This window comes from Talpa occidentalis, unplaced genomic scaffold, assembly GCF_014898055.3.
Source record: "Talpa occidentalis isolate TD23 unplaced genomic scaffold, MPIMG_talOcc4v2.1 talOcc4.9, whole genome shotgun sequence".
Taxonomy (NCBI): domain Eukaryota; kingdom Metazoa; phylum Chordata; class Mammalia; order Eulipotyphla; family Talpidae; genus Talpa; species Talpa occidentalis.
This window is the reverse complement of record NW_023605305.1, coordinates 94205751-94221490: the sequence shown is the minus strand read 5'-3', so window position 1 is coordinate 94221490 and position 15740 is coordinate 94205751. Positions and strand designations below refer to the sequence as shown.

Sequence of the window (15740 nt, the reverse complement as noted above, 5' to 3'; positions counted from 1 at the left end):
ATTGTAGCTTAAAATGATAAACAGTGGAAATCTTTGCAGAATATTGCAAGGGTGGATGAATAATTCATCCTAATTTGTGAATTTAAAGAAAGCATGGTTTTTCACAACCTTGTGTTCCTGCCCATTCTCCCCTTTTTGCTGTATTTTACTTGGTTAGTGAGATCTGTATGCTTGGGTGGACAGAGGGTTTGTAAGGAGTGTCTGAATTTCAACCCCAAGGAAACCATGGATGCAGGGGTCAGAGATGTGTTGGTCACATTCTCAGCTAGGAGGGAGGGCCTGGGCCCTAGAGCTGCAGAGGAGAGTCCAGTGTCTCTGTATATCTTGTACTTCTGTGCCCCCTGCCTCCCTCTCTGTGTCTTCACATGGAATTCCTGTTCACAAGTACAGTAGTTCAAGAGCAGTCTTCTTCTTCTTCCTTGTCTTTGGTCTCTGCAGAATGTTGGGGGTTTTAATCTCAGGCCTCAGGGTATAATTCTCTTTGGTAGAGACAGTCTGCTAATGGTAAGTAGTAGCTCTTATACTGCGCATGTACAATCTAATTTGATTCTCGCAACAACCCTGTGATATAGATAAAGTTAGTACCTTCTTATAAATGAAGAAACTGAGGCTCTATTCTGATCTAAACCTTCACTGTTTGACCTGCTATTAAGAGTTTTAACTGATCATCTTGCATGCATCGTGGGCTCCCTTCAGTCTATTCTCTAGACAGTACCCAGGGAAATCTTTCAAAACTTAATCGGTCACACCTCCATGCTTATATCTTTCTCAACCCTGTTACTCTGCTGTTTGGGCTTTGCAGCCTTGCTCCTTCCAGAAAGCCTCCTCTATCTGTAATATCATCCCTCCCCTGACCTTTTAAACTATTTTCCTTTAGATTTTGAATACTTTTCCCTTAGAACACTTACAGCATGTAATTACATATTTGTGATTAACATGCTTGTTATTTGGCCATTATAGTCCCATTTGCTGGCATGTGGTAAACAATAAATAATGATTTATTGAAGGCAGAAATAAGGTACAGGGAATGACTCATCTTGCCTAGGTAGAAAATGGTGTTACCTTTACTAGACTATAAGCTCCGTGAAGGCAGGATTTTTAACTCTTAACTATTATATCTTTTAATAGTGTCTGGCATGTAGTTATAAATATCTTTGTTGCATATCGATTTGCTTGAATATGATTCCAAAGATCTATTATCCAAATCCAGGACTTTTCCTGTGTGCCAAATCTGTCTGAAGACAGGATTTGGAATTATCCAGTTTCTCTGTGTAGTAGAGAAATCTGAGAGTTGGAGTGTGACTCAGTGAGGTGGCTTTGCTTTCTGCAAGTACAGGTCTTAAAGGGCACCCAAATGTCATCAGACAAACAACAGTATCTGTTCTACATCCTGTATACCCCTTTTACAGGTTGCCAAACTAGATACTCATGTCATCCATCCTGCCTCTTTTTGAAGTCCCCTAGATCACATGTTGAAAAACCATCAGAACATTTCTGCTACCAGCTGTTATGTAACCATTTGCTGACCTAACAGTGTATTTCTCTTCAGAAAGTTCACCTAAATGGCAGAAACATTTTAATGATCTGTTAGAAAGCAATTTTTTGTTTAAGATACCAAAAACTTTAAAGAAGCAAGTGTTATTTACTGTCTGAGTTTAGGAAATGGAAATGTCTTTATTCCACTGAATCTATCTCTTTCCTTATCTTCAAATTTGAATATTTTCCTGATGGGGGTGTTAACGGTCTCAGCATCAGGATGTAGACAACACAGAGATTTGTGCTTCATCTTGCTGCCCTTTGCATTTTCAAAGAAATTGGCATCGCCTGCATTACCACAGATCAATTATTTATTGTAGGTGTCGTCCGTCCACAGTCCTGAAGTGAAATCACAGTTTGTGATCATGATGATTAGTGTGGAATTCATGTGTCAATGTGGAAGTGCTTATGCCTGATAGCGGCCATTGCGGGCATCCCTCTCTCTCAGACAGAATGTTCTGTTTCCAGGTTGGGTGTTGATGGGGAGAAAATGGTGCCTACTTTGTGGTAACTGATTGTATTAGCCATCTGAAAAATTAGTCATTTTCCTTACTGCCTTTTAACCTACGACCAGACATCGTTTTGCCACATTTTCCCTTTAAGAGAAAAATTTGAAAAACTTCCCAGATTATTATTATTATTATTTTATTAAAATATTTTTTAAAAGATTTATTTATTTATGCATTCAAGAGCTGGGGTACAGGCCAGAGGTGTGGGGGGTGAAAGGATTCACCAGAGACAGATGGGGAACAGAACAGGCAGACTGACTGAAATACACTGCTGAGGGGAGCAGCGGGTGAGACAGGAGAGGTCTGCTGCGCCATGTGGGTTGCTCCCTGGCAGGCTGGGGATTGAACTCATGCTGCAGAGGCTGCGGATTGCTTCATAGTGCGGTGCTTAACCCCTTGCACCACCAGGGAGGCCCCAGATTATTATTTTAAGGACTGGTTGGGTAAGGGGTTTCCAGCTAATCCCAGACATTAACTGCACTCTGCTGGCTCCCTGGGTAATGTGGCAAGGGCACTCAGTTCAGTGGTCTTAGAAATAGACAAAGAGGAACTCGAATTTAAAGAATTAGTAGTATATTTATCTTTTTTTTTTTTTAATTCTTTTTAGCTCTCAGAATTTTCTTTTGTTCATTTGTGAACATTAAATGTTCTGGTATCCTTTGACTGGAACATACTAATTTGAAATTGGGGCAAAATGACTTTTACACAGTTGACCCCAAATTGTCCTTTCAAGATCTCAGAATATCCTATTTATATTTCTAAAGGAAGCATTTAGTTTATACAGTTCAAAGAGATTCAGTGTGGTTAGAAAACCAGGGTGGGGAGTCCCTGGCCTTTAAAAATCGAATGTTGTGATATAACCTCTGAAAAGAAAGAGGAGTTTGTATTTCTCAAGTTTTATTTCACATTACAACTTTTTGGAAGCTTCTGACCATCCTGCATTCTAATTGGGCAAGCAATGCCTGAGTGCTGTGTTACGGCACTATGAGTGCTGGTCTTGGCCTAAACCAAAGTTCCACTGAACTTTTTTTTCTCTGCCTTAGGATCCTGTCACCACATTGGGAAGATTAGACAAAAGCTCTCTGCAGTTTATTTTCTTTTTGAACAAGTTACATTATGGAGGGACTTTTAAGCTAAAAGAAGAAAAGCTCCCTCTTTGTTATAAGCAGCAGTGTGTAGTTTCAACTTGCCTTGGACTTCCTTGGAGATGTTTTAAGATCCGCTGTAAACTTGCTGTGGTTTGCCTTTGGGCACCAAATTGTTTAGCTTGGCACTATTATGTCAATAATTGCTGCATTTTAATAATTGCCCAATATTCTCGTCAGCAATTTGCAGTCTATATTTTTACCAGAACCTTTTGCCTAGGCTTGGTTTAAACCCCTAGATTAACACGTGCAGTCCCACAGATCTTCTGTAGCTTTGGGCTGGGGTGATGCAGGCTCGCTGGACATTCCCACGAGCTGCGTGCTAGTTAGAGTTTGTGTTCCAAACCACCCCCGGGAAGCCATCTTCTTTTGAGAGCTCCTTACAGGATTTTGCTTTTTATAAAAATTGCCCTTTGTGTTTGGTGTCTTCTTTTAGAGAGGGCTTTCCTTACAGCAATCCATTCAAGAAATCCAAGTTTTTGAATAGAAAAAGTAGGGGCAGGCTCTCTTTGCTGTTGTTGACTTTTTAACTTGACAGAGGAGATTTCCATTCATCTGAGGTGATGTGGCATTTTGGTGACAGACATGTTGGACTTGAAGGGATGATCGAAGTCAACTTTATAGCTTCCAAAATGATTTCGTCAGTTATAATTTTCTAGATAAGTCTATGCCACCAGTGACTTGTGCCTCAACTTGACTGGCACTATTATTTGTTTAGTGGTTCCAGTCTTTAACTTGTCTCCTTGTTTTTGGTCTGTTGTAATGTTTATTTTGCAGCTAACAAAGATTGACCTGATTTTACAGAAGCTAAGAATTACATAAATAACTATACTCTAACTTTTCTACTTTACAAATAAAAACATACCCGAAAGAGTGTGACCCAGTAGTGGTATAATAGCTAACATTTACTGACAGCATGTTATGTGCTAGGTTACTGTTGTAAGCATGATATATATTAATGACACATATTAACTCTTTTGCAGCAACCCATAGAGTATACAGAATAACCAGCCCAACATCAGCATAATCTGCTCATCTTCACCCATTTGGTAGGTAGCCCAGTGGATTCACAGCCAGGCAGACTTTTACCTATCATCATAACTCATGTTCTATTAATGCTAATTAATTATAGTGTTAATATTAATCACTATCATATAGAAAGATTAAGCCACAGTGCCTCCTGTATATATAATAAATAATTTGAAGACATACATACAAACTTCTTTTTGAAATTAGAATTTTATTGTTACTATTTCTGTATAGGTAACACTTGGATATGCTATAAAACCCCAATGGGAATTCAGTGAAAAGGATCCTGCCCCCTCCTACCAATCACCCTTTTCCCCTTCTTCTTATAGGTACTTAGTAGTAATCCTGCAAAAGGCCATTTTAAATATCCTTTTCTTAACTGTGATGTAGTGGACCATTTTATAAGAATTTCATTAACTATTGTTTCTGTATTTTTTGTACTGGATCTCCAAGTGCCCAAAGTAGCTTTGTCTCTGAAGGAAGGAGCTAGCTTTGCCAATGTTATTTCCTCTGAGGATAACAAGATTGTAACCCCAGCTGTTTGAGGTGGTTCCTAGAAATCCTATGACCCTGTCTTGCCCAGGGTTTAGATCAGGCATACAGGTCTCTGTGATTTTGTCCAGTTTTGGGGCCACTTTTAGTCCTGATGAAAAGGGATCATGTTCTAATATGGTGCCTGGAACATAGTAGGTGCTCAATAAATGGTTGTCGAATTGAAGAACTCCTGTGGGTTATGCCAGCTCAGGGCTATAGGGCAGGAAGATGTGCTCAAAGAGGGAAGGTTTAGGGCCACAAGATGTTCCGGTTAAGCATACCACCACAAAACTTACCACATAAGACTATAAATAGGAAGACGTTAGAAAGGACCTTTTGGATGCTGTAGTCGGGTAATGAGATAGCCTCAGGTGGACTTGAGAGACAGGGAAGGCTTCTCCTGTTAAAATGTTGGCAAATAGTTGAGGTAAGAATCTTGCCTTTTAATGGTCCTTTATTTTTTCAGATTGATTCTAAGAGTACTTTAATTTGATTTCTTGTGATCTCTCTGTCATTATAACATTAGATGGAGTCTCTAATCAGAGTTGTTTGTTCCTGGCATCAGGGAATTCAATGTTATCAAGTGTCACCAATGACTTTAGTGCCACCGCATATCTGATATTGTGTTACAGGTACACCTTGATTTTCCTCGATGTTCTTGAAAATATTATAGAAACACCAGAGTTAAAATGTCAAAAATAAGCATGTCTTTTAAAACAAATCTTTGTTAGGTAATTATTACCCCATCTCAGTTTGCTTTGAGTGCTCTCGTAGCATTTATTTAAGGTACATTTATCTTAAACTTTTTAGAAATTCTTTCATTTTAATGTGTTTGGGTTAAGAAAAGATGTTCCTACATCAAGTTCTCTTCTTGAAAATATTTTTATTTTTACAGGCAATTTGAAAATTGGAAAGAGGGATTTTTAAGGCCACTTCTGATTTGTAAAGATTATCTGTGATCTGAAGAACTAGAGGCTGCGGTAACTGCTGAGACACACTTTTGAAGAAATAAAAATGGCTTCTCGTCATGTGATTGTCGTGTTTACCCTGATGAGTTCCTGTCTCGCTACTGCAGGTAAGTTGTATAATACAAATTGCATGTTCATCATATTCTTTTGGATATATTTTTCCTCAGTCTCTTAAGTTTAGAAAAATTTAGGACATATTCCTTGAGTATTTGGTTCTTCACAGAAATGAAATACAGTACTGATAATTAGTACATTTGTTATGTTCTGTATTAGGAGGCTGGTACTAGACATACAGACATGGGGAACGCAGATGCTTAACCAGCCCTGTGTTGAGGTGGATAGAGAACAAATATGCTAATGGTTAATCCCACATAATTTTGTTACATACCCGGATTACATTTATTTTCTTGTTATAAATAAGATTTTCAGACAATCCTTTTCATTATTTTGTTTAATGCAAAATAAACAAATCTAGGTAGAGACCATCTAGATGGAAAATATTTAATTTTGCTTATTTCAAATACTTTATTTATTTTAAACTGTTTAAAAAAGATTTATTTTTATTTATGCTTACAAGAGCTGGGGTGTAGTCCAGAGGTGTGGGGGGTGAGAGGATTCACCAGAGACAAGAGTGGGGAGCAGAACAGGTGGATTGACTGAAATACACTGCTGAGGGGAGCAGCGGGCCAGACAGGAGAGGTCTGCTGCATTATGTGGGTCAGCTTCCTGGCTGGGGATTGACCTCATGGCACAGTGGCTGGCCATAGCTTGGTAGTGCTGAGACTTTAACCTCTGTACCACCAGGAAGGCCCCCCTTATTTTGGATACTTTAATAGGCAACTTTTTAAAAAGTACAGAAGTGCTTCCTGGAGGCCATCAGAGTATTGAGGTTGGAGGTAACAACCAAGTGACTTTGTTGGAACATCTTTGCTTAAGAAAGAGTATCAGATCCCCTATATAATATCCTACTTAACATTGCTTGACAAATTGGGAAGCTTAACTTGCTCTATTTTGTTAGAATTTGCTCTGTATCTGTTCTGCAATGAGCTTTGTAAAACCAATTTGTTGGACCAATTCTGAAAACTCACTGGTCTCAACAGGAATTGCATTGACTTGAAAAATGATTAGCTTCTTGGATTCAGCTATTGAATTATACTTGCAGATGAGAGATAGTGACACTTATTACCATTTATTGAGTGTGCACTGTAACTAAGCACTGGGCTAGATAATTATGGAATATAACCCCAAAAAGGATATTCTTATTTAAAGAATTCAGTCACAACTCTGAGGTAGATAGGATTGTTTCCCCCATTTTACAGAGGATGAAAAGAGACATGAAGAGATTAGGTAGCTTGCAAAGCATACTATCTTAGGAGGTGGTGAACCAGCTTTTCCCTCTATGCTTTTAACTTCTGCGTTATACTGAAGAAGCCAGATAACCATTAAGGCTCCAGTAAACTCCAACTAGGAGTCATATGTGTCATATGAGTGAAAACTAGTTGATAGAAATTGCTTTGTGAGATTGAAAATCAGAATACTCCCCTCATCACAAATATCTTGACTGAAAGTTGCTAGTTTTTTTCTCTTGAGCCCAGTGTGAGAATTAGAACTGATCATTTCATTTGTCAGCAGTTTCATTTTGTCTCATGAAGAGTTATTTGCGTTTGAGCCTGTGTGCTAAAAGTGATATTAATGAAAATCCCATTGAAAAAAATAGTAAAAGGGGGGCCCTTGATGGAACATTTGCTGTTTTGATGACGTGCTTAATCACACCTGGTAAACTGAGGCTAACTTTTCTGCTTTCATGGATGCCTGGGATAGACTAAAACATAACTGAAGGAGGTACTTTATGGAAGAGTGTTGACTAGGATGCTCTGTGTAGCCTAGATATATTTGACAGTGAGTTTCCTTAAAATGTTTTTTCTTCTTTCAAGCGATTGGGAATTTTTTTTTTTTTTGAGTTGAAACACACTCAAGAGCTCTGCTGAGCTGGAAGGTACAGTAAAATTACAGTATTTATAGTATGAGGTAACTGATTGCTAGTGTAGAGGTAGAGATGACTTTTTGAACAACCTAATGGGACTAATGAATGAATGGAAGGAGAAATGTTTTGTATGTTCTGATATTCAGTGGCTTTCTGAGTAGGCCCAGCATACTTTACAAAATGCTCATGGGGGGCATTCTGGATGAGTTCAAGGAGATAATAGTAATATAATAATAATAATGAATTTTTATAGATGAAATAATTACTGTGTGCCAGACCCCATTCAAAGTGCTTTATATAAATTATCTCACTTCATATTCATACCTACCCTAAGAAGTATGGGTACTTTGTTTATTCCCCAGTTTATGGATGAGTTGAAAACTGAAGCCTTGACAGGTTAAGTAACTTTCTCAAGGTCATATAACCAAGAAGTGGCAGATTTAACCATAAATATACTTAGTCTGGGTCTGCAGATTATACCTTTAAGACTCTATTCTGCTAGGGAGTACTGATCAGAAGGGTGTTGGTTTTTGAAAGAATGATAATGGGTTTGCTTTATGCAAACTGTGCCTTTTAGAAACATCAAGCAGAACAGTTATTCAGAGAGTCCCTGCTAAATGCAAAACCTAGTACCAGTCACTCAGGGATATACAAAGAATTCTCAGAATCATCCTTTCTTTTGAGTCACTTGCACTTTAGTTAGGCATGTAACATATCACTGTATTACCAAGTAATCCAAATATGGTGGAGGCCAAGTGAGATCCAAGACCTTAATTGGGTAAGAAAGGGAAGTGGCTTAGAGGAGCCAGGGGGACTTCATGGAAGTACTAGGTCTTGAGCCCTGTTTTGAAGGCCAGACAGACTCTAGACAGGAGAAAGCATTGGTTTGATCAGATGGGAGAGGAATGCCTAAGATAGTACAGGCACTGTTTTTTACTGAATGGATGACCTGGAGAACTGTATGGGAATATAGCAGGGTCTGTTTGGAAGGAAGGATAGGGATAAAAATGAGACTTGTGAATTTCCTTTTGAGTTTTTCTACCATCTTCTTCCATCCCCCTATACATTGCTTAACAGTTCAGATGGTGGCCTTACAGTGTGAGGCTGGGATGGGAAGATGGTCTCCTTAGCTTCAGAGACAACAGTGCCTGGCACATAGGCTGACTTTTATCAAGGATTTGCTCTCTGTTGGTTAACTTATTTTGTCTTTATGAAACCCTATGAGGTGGGTATTAGTATCATCATCTGCATTTTACAACATGGAAACAGACTCAATTTGGTTAATAATTTATATAAAGTCCCGCAACTAATAAGTGGCAGAGCTGGGACTTGAACCCACACAGTTTGGCTCTAGAGCCCAACCCATCAACCATTCCATTGGAGTCTCTGTTAGAGACCCTCAGTGTGGAATGAACAAACTCTTTTGTTTGATTAATTAAACACCACTTGAGTAGCCACCCATGAGACATCCTGGATCCCAGTTAAGCTCCTGTGACCTCCGAGAGATGTGTATAAGTCACCAGAGTGGAAGAACTTTACTTAAACAGGCCTTCTTTTCATACTTCATTGACATGATCATGGAGTTCTCTCAAAGAGTTCTCGGCAGCAGAAGGGGTAAAGGCTGTCAAGATCTCCCTTAGATACTCAGCCAGGGAGTATCTAAGAGCACAACAGAGCACATAAATGAGCCTGAGTCAGAGTAGTGGGATCCTTCTTGTTCCAGCTCCAGGGGTTTGATTGGTCCTCCAGGGAAAGCCTTTCCTCTCTGCTTGTGGCTGATGGTAAAGGAGCAGGGACAGTAAGCTGGCCCCCAGCGCTGGTGGTTACTCTGACAAAACTCATCCTTCCCTTCCTTCCCTGGCTCCTTGGATATTGTGCAGCGCATTGGGGAGGGCAGGCTGTGCTTTTAGTGAGCTGTGACAGGACCCTTATGCCTGCTAATTAGAGATGACTTTTGGTGTTAGCACCTTAGATCCTGTAATCTATCTAAGATAAGTGGGAAAATTGGGAAAAAAAATGTAGATGTTTGCTCCTGCGGGCTTAAGGCTTACTAAGTTTTTATTTCAGAAATTATTCTGTTACATAAAAAGAGAATAAAAATGATTCTGCTGCACATCTTTAAAAAATATTAGCTGCTGCCTCTGAGGCTTGCCTGAGTTAGGTAGGGCTGTGTTCCCAGGAGCCTTAATGAGAAAAAGAGGCACATGTGAATTTAGGGAAATCAGTTTGGTTGCAAGGGATGGACTTGTCTGACCCCACGTGCCCCTGTGCCAGGTCAAAGGGGTGCTGCTCAAATGAACTCAGCAGGAACCTTGGGGCCGTTGACAGGACGGTGGGTGTTTGCCTTGTTCCTTTGTCTCTGTCCAGTGTCTCCTCAATGCAGTTTGGAGTTTTGCCTGTGACCTGACCTGCACACACATTTCTATTGAGCAAACACATTTCTTTTCACCTCTATTGGATATACCTGAAATTCCAGATATGCTCTGTAGGAAAATAGAGACATTTTTGGTTGGAGCTTTTTTCCTGCAAAGAAAGGCCTGCTAAACTTTAATCATTGGCCCTAAAGAGAATGTTAGAAAGAAAATTACAATTAAATTGAAACAAGAAATGATAAAAAAGTTTGATGATGACATTAAAGCTAGCAAATTTCCAATTTTTGTTACTTTTCTTATTTTTAATTTCATTGTTTTTAATGTCAATAAAAGCCAAATTCAGTGTAAGAAGACAGAATGAAAGGGTTTTTTTTTTTTTTTTTTTTTTTTGTGTGTGTGTGTGTGTGTGTGTGTGTGTATCCACCGAGCAGAGATTTTAGCTGGTTGATACTTGCTGTGTAATGGGACAAGCTGGCTAACTGGAGTGGGGGGGGGGGCGTTAAAGGAATAATAAAACCTCTTATATTTTAATGCTTCAAAATGCTTTTACAACTACTGTTTCACTTGATTCTCACAGCAACCCCTGAGATAGAAAGTGATTATTTTCTTCATTTCTAGATTAAGAGTAATGGGACTTTGAGTAAGGTAGAAAGATGGCTTAGCTCTTGATCCAACTAGAAACAAACACGCTTCTGCAGAAGAACCAGACTAAAAGTCCTGTGGTCTGTTTGCTGCACACACTCACAGCACCTAAGGAAAGTGTCAGCCAAGCCCTGTAGGGCACCCCACACTCCTTAGTTTACCTCCACAAATCCAGAGAGCTAGGTATTTGCCATTATCATTCTTTCTGTAACTATCACCACGTCCACCATTCTTATTAGTATACTCATTTTGCAAATGAGATAACTGAGGCTGAGAGAAGGAGAATGTTGTGGGTTCCCATGAGCTGGGGACTAGCTGGCCACTCGGGCTCAACTGTGACCTATTTGCTATTTACAAGTCACAGCAGAGCATTCCTTGACTACCTACAGAGTACAGCCCGTATCATGAGGCAGGCCTGGGACTGCCTAGGCCGCTGTTGACCTGTTTACGTGACTATCTCCATGGTGGTTTTGGGATAACTCTGCCTGTGATAACATCAAATACTTTGCTGACGCAAGTGTTTCTTGACGCACGGCCATGATGTCCCCTTCCCTGTCTCTCGTAAAACTTTGTCCCCCATTCCTGTCCCACCCTTTGGACCCTATTCCTCATACCAATGTTGCATGATCAGCTTTTACTAGCCTGCGTGCTTTCAATTAATGGCACAAGAATTTCTGCTCAAGTAGCACAGTCTTGCCTTGCAAACCTGCTCCGCAACTGCTGTGTCCCTCAACGTGTTCCCACTGCAAAGCGGCAACAATGTTCCTGTCACAGCAAAATATAATATACAATGAAAGACAAATGCATTTTTTCTCCCCAATTAAATTAATTTGCTAGTCATTTACATAGTTATATAATTTGGGGAGTGCAGCTTCACCCCTCCCTATGTGCACCTGCTTCACAAAACTCCAATACCAGCAATACCCTATCACCTTCTGTCTGCCCAAGGAGAGACAGATACACTTTAAAAAGCTTACTATAGTGATTTATAGAATCATACTACTAACTGGTAAGGAGCAGAGTGCCAGCAACTCCACACTTCATGCTCTTTCTTTTATGCTGCCCAAAAGGAAGTGAAACTCTTTCTTGTGGACTTGAGATTAATGACCACAGAGCTAGTTTTGCCATAACTTTCTCCTCTTTACCAACTCAGTGCCCACAGGCTGTAACTCATTATGCAGGAACAGGGTAGGGGGCCAGTGCTGGCTGGGCTGCCACTGGGGAGTGTAAAGGGTAGAAGAGGAACAGATTTGTAGGTTCAGAGCAAATTCAAAAGGCCCTTCTCTTGCCCCAGTCCCTTTGGACACAGGTAGTTGATTTGATCTGTGATTATTGTTGTTTTAAGGTGGTTACTAGAGTCACTTTTGTGTTGAATTCTGCTTTTGCATGCATAGAAAAAAGATGTCAATTGCGATGCCAGCTGTCCCCACAGTGCCAACTTTCCATTTCAGAGAGCAAAAAACTGTATTGAAAGAGCCAGCATGGACAGAGTGACTTGCTTGTTAAGATTGTGCTCCCTTTGGGGATCCCATGCACCTCCAAATGTGATGCTCCCCTTCCTTTAGGTTTTTGCACTCTTTCCTTTAGGTTTTTGCATGCGATGCCTGCATTCACATGTCCATATCCAGACTTGGGACAGTGGTCAAGAGGAAGATGAGTTCATTTCTCAAAAATTCCCTTAATCTGTCTGGGCCTGGTGGGTGTGCGTGTGAGTGGAATATAATTTGATACTTAATAAAAGGCTTTCCCCCATTTTTTTTAAGGCCTTTAATAGAAAATAACTTTAATAGATTTAGTGTGCAATAGAAGGGAAAGAAAATAGTTAAAATAGTGTCCAATTAAACAACCAAAGTTACCTATCCCCTCGTGGGTAAATGCCCAGCCAAACAGGGTTGCTCAAACCAGGGCCACTGAAACCGGAAAGCTTGCCACAGTCTAAGCTATCTTATGGTGGGTAATCACAGAAAAGGTATAGAAGGGGCCAGGCACATCTGGAAGGAAAAGTACAAAATCAAAAATATATCTAGAAAAAGGCTGCCATTGTCAGCCTTCCCATGGGTCTCTCTTACCAATGTCTCTGTCTCTTTTAACTCTCTCCTTCTATGTTCCCCAAGTCCCTGGTACAATCAGGCCGAGAAGCAAGCACGACTTTTCTTCACATGTCTCTCCTCCACATGCTTCCTCCAGTTCTTCCAGTGTTCCTCCTAAATCATTTTCCCATTCTTTTCTAGCTTCTCCTGGCTGCTCAGCTCCACTGTTCCTTGTTTGGAACAGGGAATCTGAAACCTCCACTTTCTGTGGCTATCTCATTGTTACAAGAACTGGGGTGTAGGCCAGAGGTGTGGGGTGAGAGGATCCACCAGAGACAGTAGGGAGCAGTACAGGCAGACTGACTGAAATACACTGTGAGGGGAGCAGTAGGTGAGACAGGAAAGTTCTTCTCTGCATCATGTGTGGGTTAGCTCCCTGGCCAGGGATCGAATTCATGCTGCAGTGGCTGACGACAGCTTCATAGTGCTGAGACTTGACCCCTTGCGCTACCAGGGAGGCCCAGGAGGTACTTTTTTTTTTTTTTAATAAATTTTATTTTTATATTCCTCATACAAATGCAACCCCTTATTTTGACCCCAATCCCTCCCCTCCCCAATCCCTGCCCTCACCCCTCATAAAGTGTCTCTGGTTCATAGTTTTTTGTTGATTTTGATTTTCACTTTCTTATAGTTATTCATTTTCCTGGTCCCTTAATTTAAGTTTTCTAGATTCCTGCTATGAGTGAGACCATCCGGTATTTTTCTTTTTCTTTCTGGCTTATTTCGCTGAGCATGATCCCTTCCAGCGCCATCCATGTTGCTGCAAATTGCATGTGTTTATCTTTTTTGAATGCTGAGTAATACGCCATGGTGTATATGTACCACATCTTCTTGATCCAGTCATCTATTTTTGGGCATTTGGGTTGTTTCCAAAGCTTAGCTATTATAAACAGTGCTGCTATAAACATAGGGGTGCAGGTGCTCTTTGGAATTGATGTTTCTGTGTCCTTTGGGTAAATACCTAGGAGTGGAATTGCTGGATCATATGGAAGCTCCATGTTTAGTAGGTCCAGAAATCTCCACACAGCTCTCCATAGTGGTTGGACCAGTTTGCATTCCCACCAGCAGTGCAGGAGAGTTCCTTTTTCTCCACATCCTCGCCAACATTTGTTGTTGCTAGTTTTTTTTTTTAATATGTGCCATTTTCACTGGTGTAAGATGGTATCTCATGGTAGTTTTGATTTGCATTTCCCTGATGACAAGTGATGTTGAACATTTTTTCATATGCCTGTTGGCCATTTGCATTTCCTCTTCAGAGAAGTTTCTTTTTAGCTTTTCTGCCCATTTTTTGACAGGATTATTTTCTTTGTTGTTGTTGAGTCTCATCAGCTCTTTGCAGATTTTTGTGATCAGTCCTTTATCATTAGTGTTGTGTGCAAAAATGTTCTCCCAGTTGGTGGGGTTTCTCTTTGTTTGTGTTATTGTCTCTTTTGCTGTGCAGAAGCTCTTTAATTTGATGTAGTCCCAGCTGTTGATCTTTGCCTTCACTATCACTGCTTTGGGTGATGTGTCTGTAAAGATGTCTTTGATGTGCATATCACGTAGTGTTTTGCCTATATTTCCTTCTATGTATTTTATGGTTTCAGGTCTTATGTCTAGTTCTTTAATCCATTTTGAGTTGATTTTTGTGCATGGTGTGGGTTAGTGGTCAAGCTTCATTCTTTTGCATGTAGCGACCCAGTTTTCCCAGCACCATTTATTGAACAAACTTTCTTTGCTCTTTCCCCCATTTTCAACAAGAATTTACTAATAGGTGGTTGGGTAGCCAGATGTGCATGTAGTATAAGAAAGACATTTACCAAGATGTAAGATTATGCATCGATTTGATGTCAGACAAATCAGCAGAACCTGTTTCTCTCTCCTCTCTGCACCCTTGTCCTAGACTGGGTAATTGCCACCCTGCTTTTTGGACTCCTGATTTATGTGGTTTATGTCCCATCAGGACAGAGCTATCTGTGTGTGCCCACATGACTGTTTAATTGCTCAAAGCTTATGCTTTTACACAATTATTACAGAGGAAACTAGACTTTCTTGTTTGCTTTGATAACCATCTTCCATGCTCTGGGGTCACCTTGAGTCACCGATGGGGTGACTCAGGGAGTGTTCTGGGAAGTGTTTGGGGGGAGGCCCCTCAGGATGGCTTTGCACAAGGTGTTGGGGCATCGAGGCAGGGAGTGCTTGCCCTGTCAGGAGGGTGCCAGCTCGTGCTGTCTAGTGTGAGCCACTGAGTCTCATTTTTAAAAACATTGTCTGCTAGAATGGCCTAAGTAAGATTTCTCTTGAAATCCAGTAGAGTCATATTTTTGTTAACTGAGAGGATGCTGTAAGTGAGGCAGAATTCCAGAGGTCTCAAAAATGCACTGGCTCTCAAATGTTCCTTCTGAGCACTAAGCAGCAGGTGCTCTGGGGACGAGGCCCAGCTATTCTCCTGCCCTTTCCTGCCAACTCTAAGAAATCTTAAAAAAAAAAAATCTAGAGTGGAATGTGGAAAATCTTACTACCTACAAAGGAAGTTTTTTTAATTTTTATTTTTAAAGTTATTCTCTCTGTTGGCAATGTAGGGAGCCACGCAGTGATAAGTGGTAGTTATGGCAAAAGGAGGAAGTCCAGTAAAACTGTTTCAGCTCCTTTGTGTTGTTTCCTTTTGTCCTCACTTGCCTGCATAACTTAGTCCTGGTCTAGAAGATAGAGTCAAGCCATTAGGAGTGACACCTTCTACCCGCCTGCCCCCTCCAAAAGGATGCCCAGGTGGCACTGGCCTCAGGGGACAGCAGAGCATCAACTTCTAAACTCTGCCCCCTTCTTTCCATCAGTGACATCACCAAACTGCTGCAGTACTTTTCCCGAGACCAGCTTTCCCAGGGGAGGCAGCTGTGCGTGCGGCCTCTGTCACTGCTGCTGAAAATTTCAGTTGATGCACCTGTGATGAAG

At 40.6% G+C, this 15740-nt stretch overlaps 1 protein-coding gene across 3 annotated transcripts in view; it reads left to right on the top strand.

The window, feature by feature from the left end:
• Positions 1-15740, top strand: part of TGFBR3 (transforming growth factor beta receptor 3) — a 195006-nt gene that overhangs the window by 16475 nt on the left and 162791 nt on the right. Inside the window, exons 2-4 of one of the 3 annotated variants that reach the window (XM_054691674.1) lie at positions 4174-4239; positions 5280-5385; positions 5649-5828. In XM_054691674.1, the coding sequence (XP_054547649.1) occupies positions 5768-5828 (61 nt within the window). In that variant the 5' untranslated portion in view covers positions 4174-4239; positions 5280-5385; positions 5649-5767. The remainder of the gene's footprint in view (positions 1-4173; positions 4240-5279; positions 5386-5648; positions 5829-15740) is intronic. The other 2 variants (XM_054691673.1, XM_054691672.1) reach the window with 2 other exon arrangements.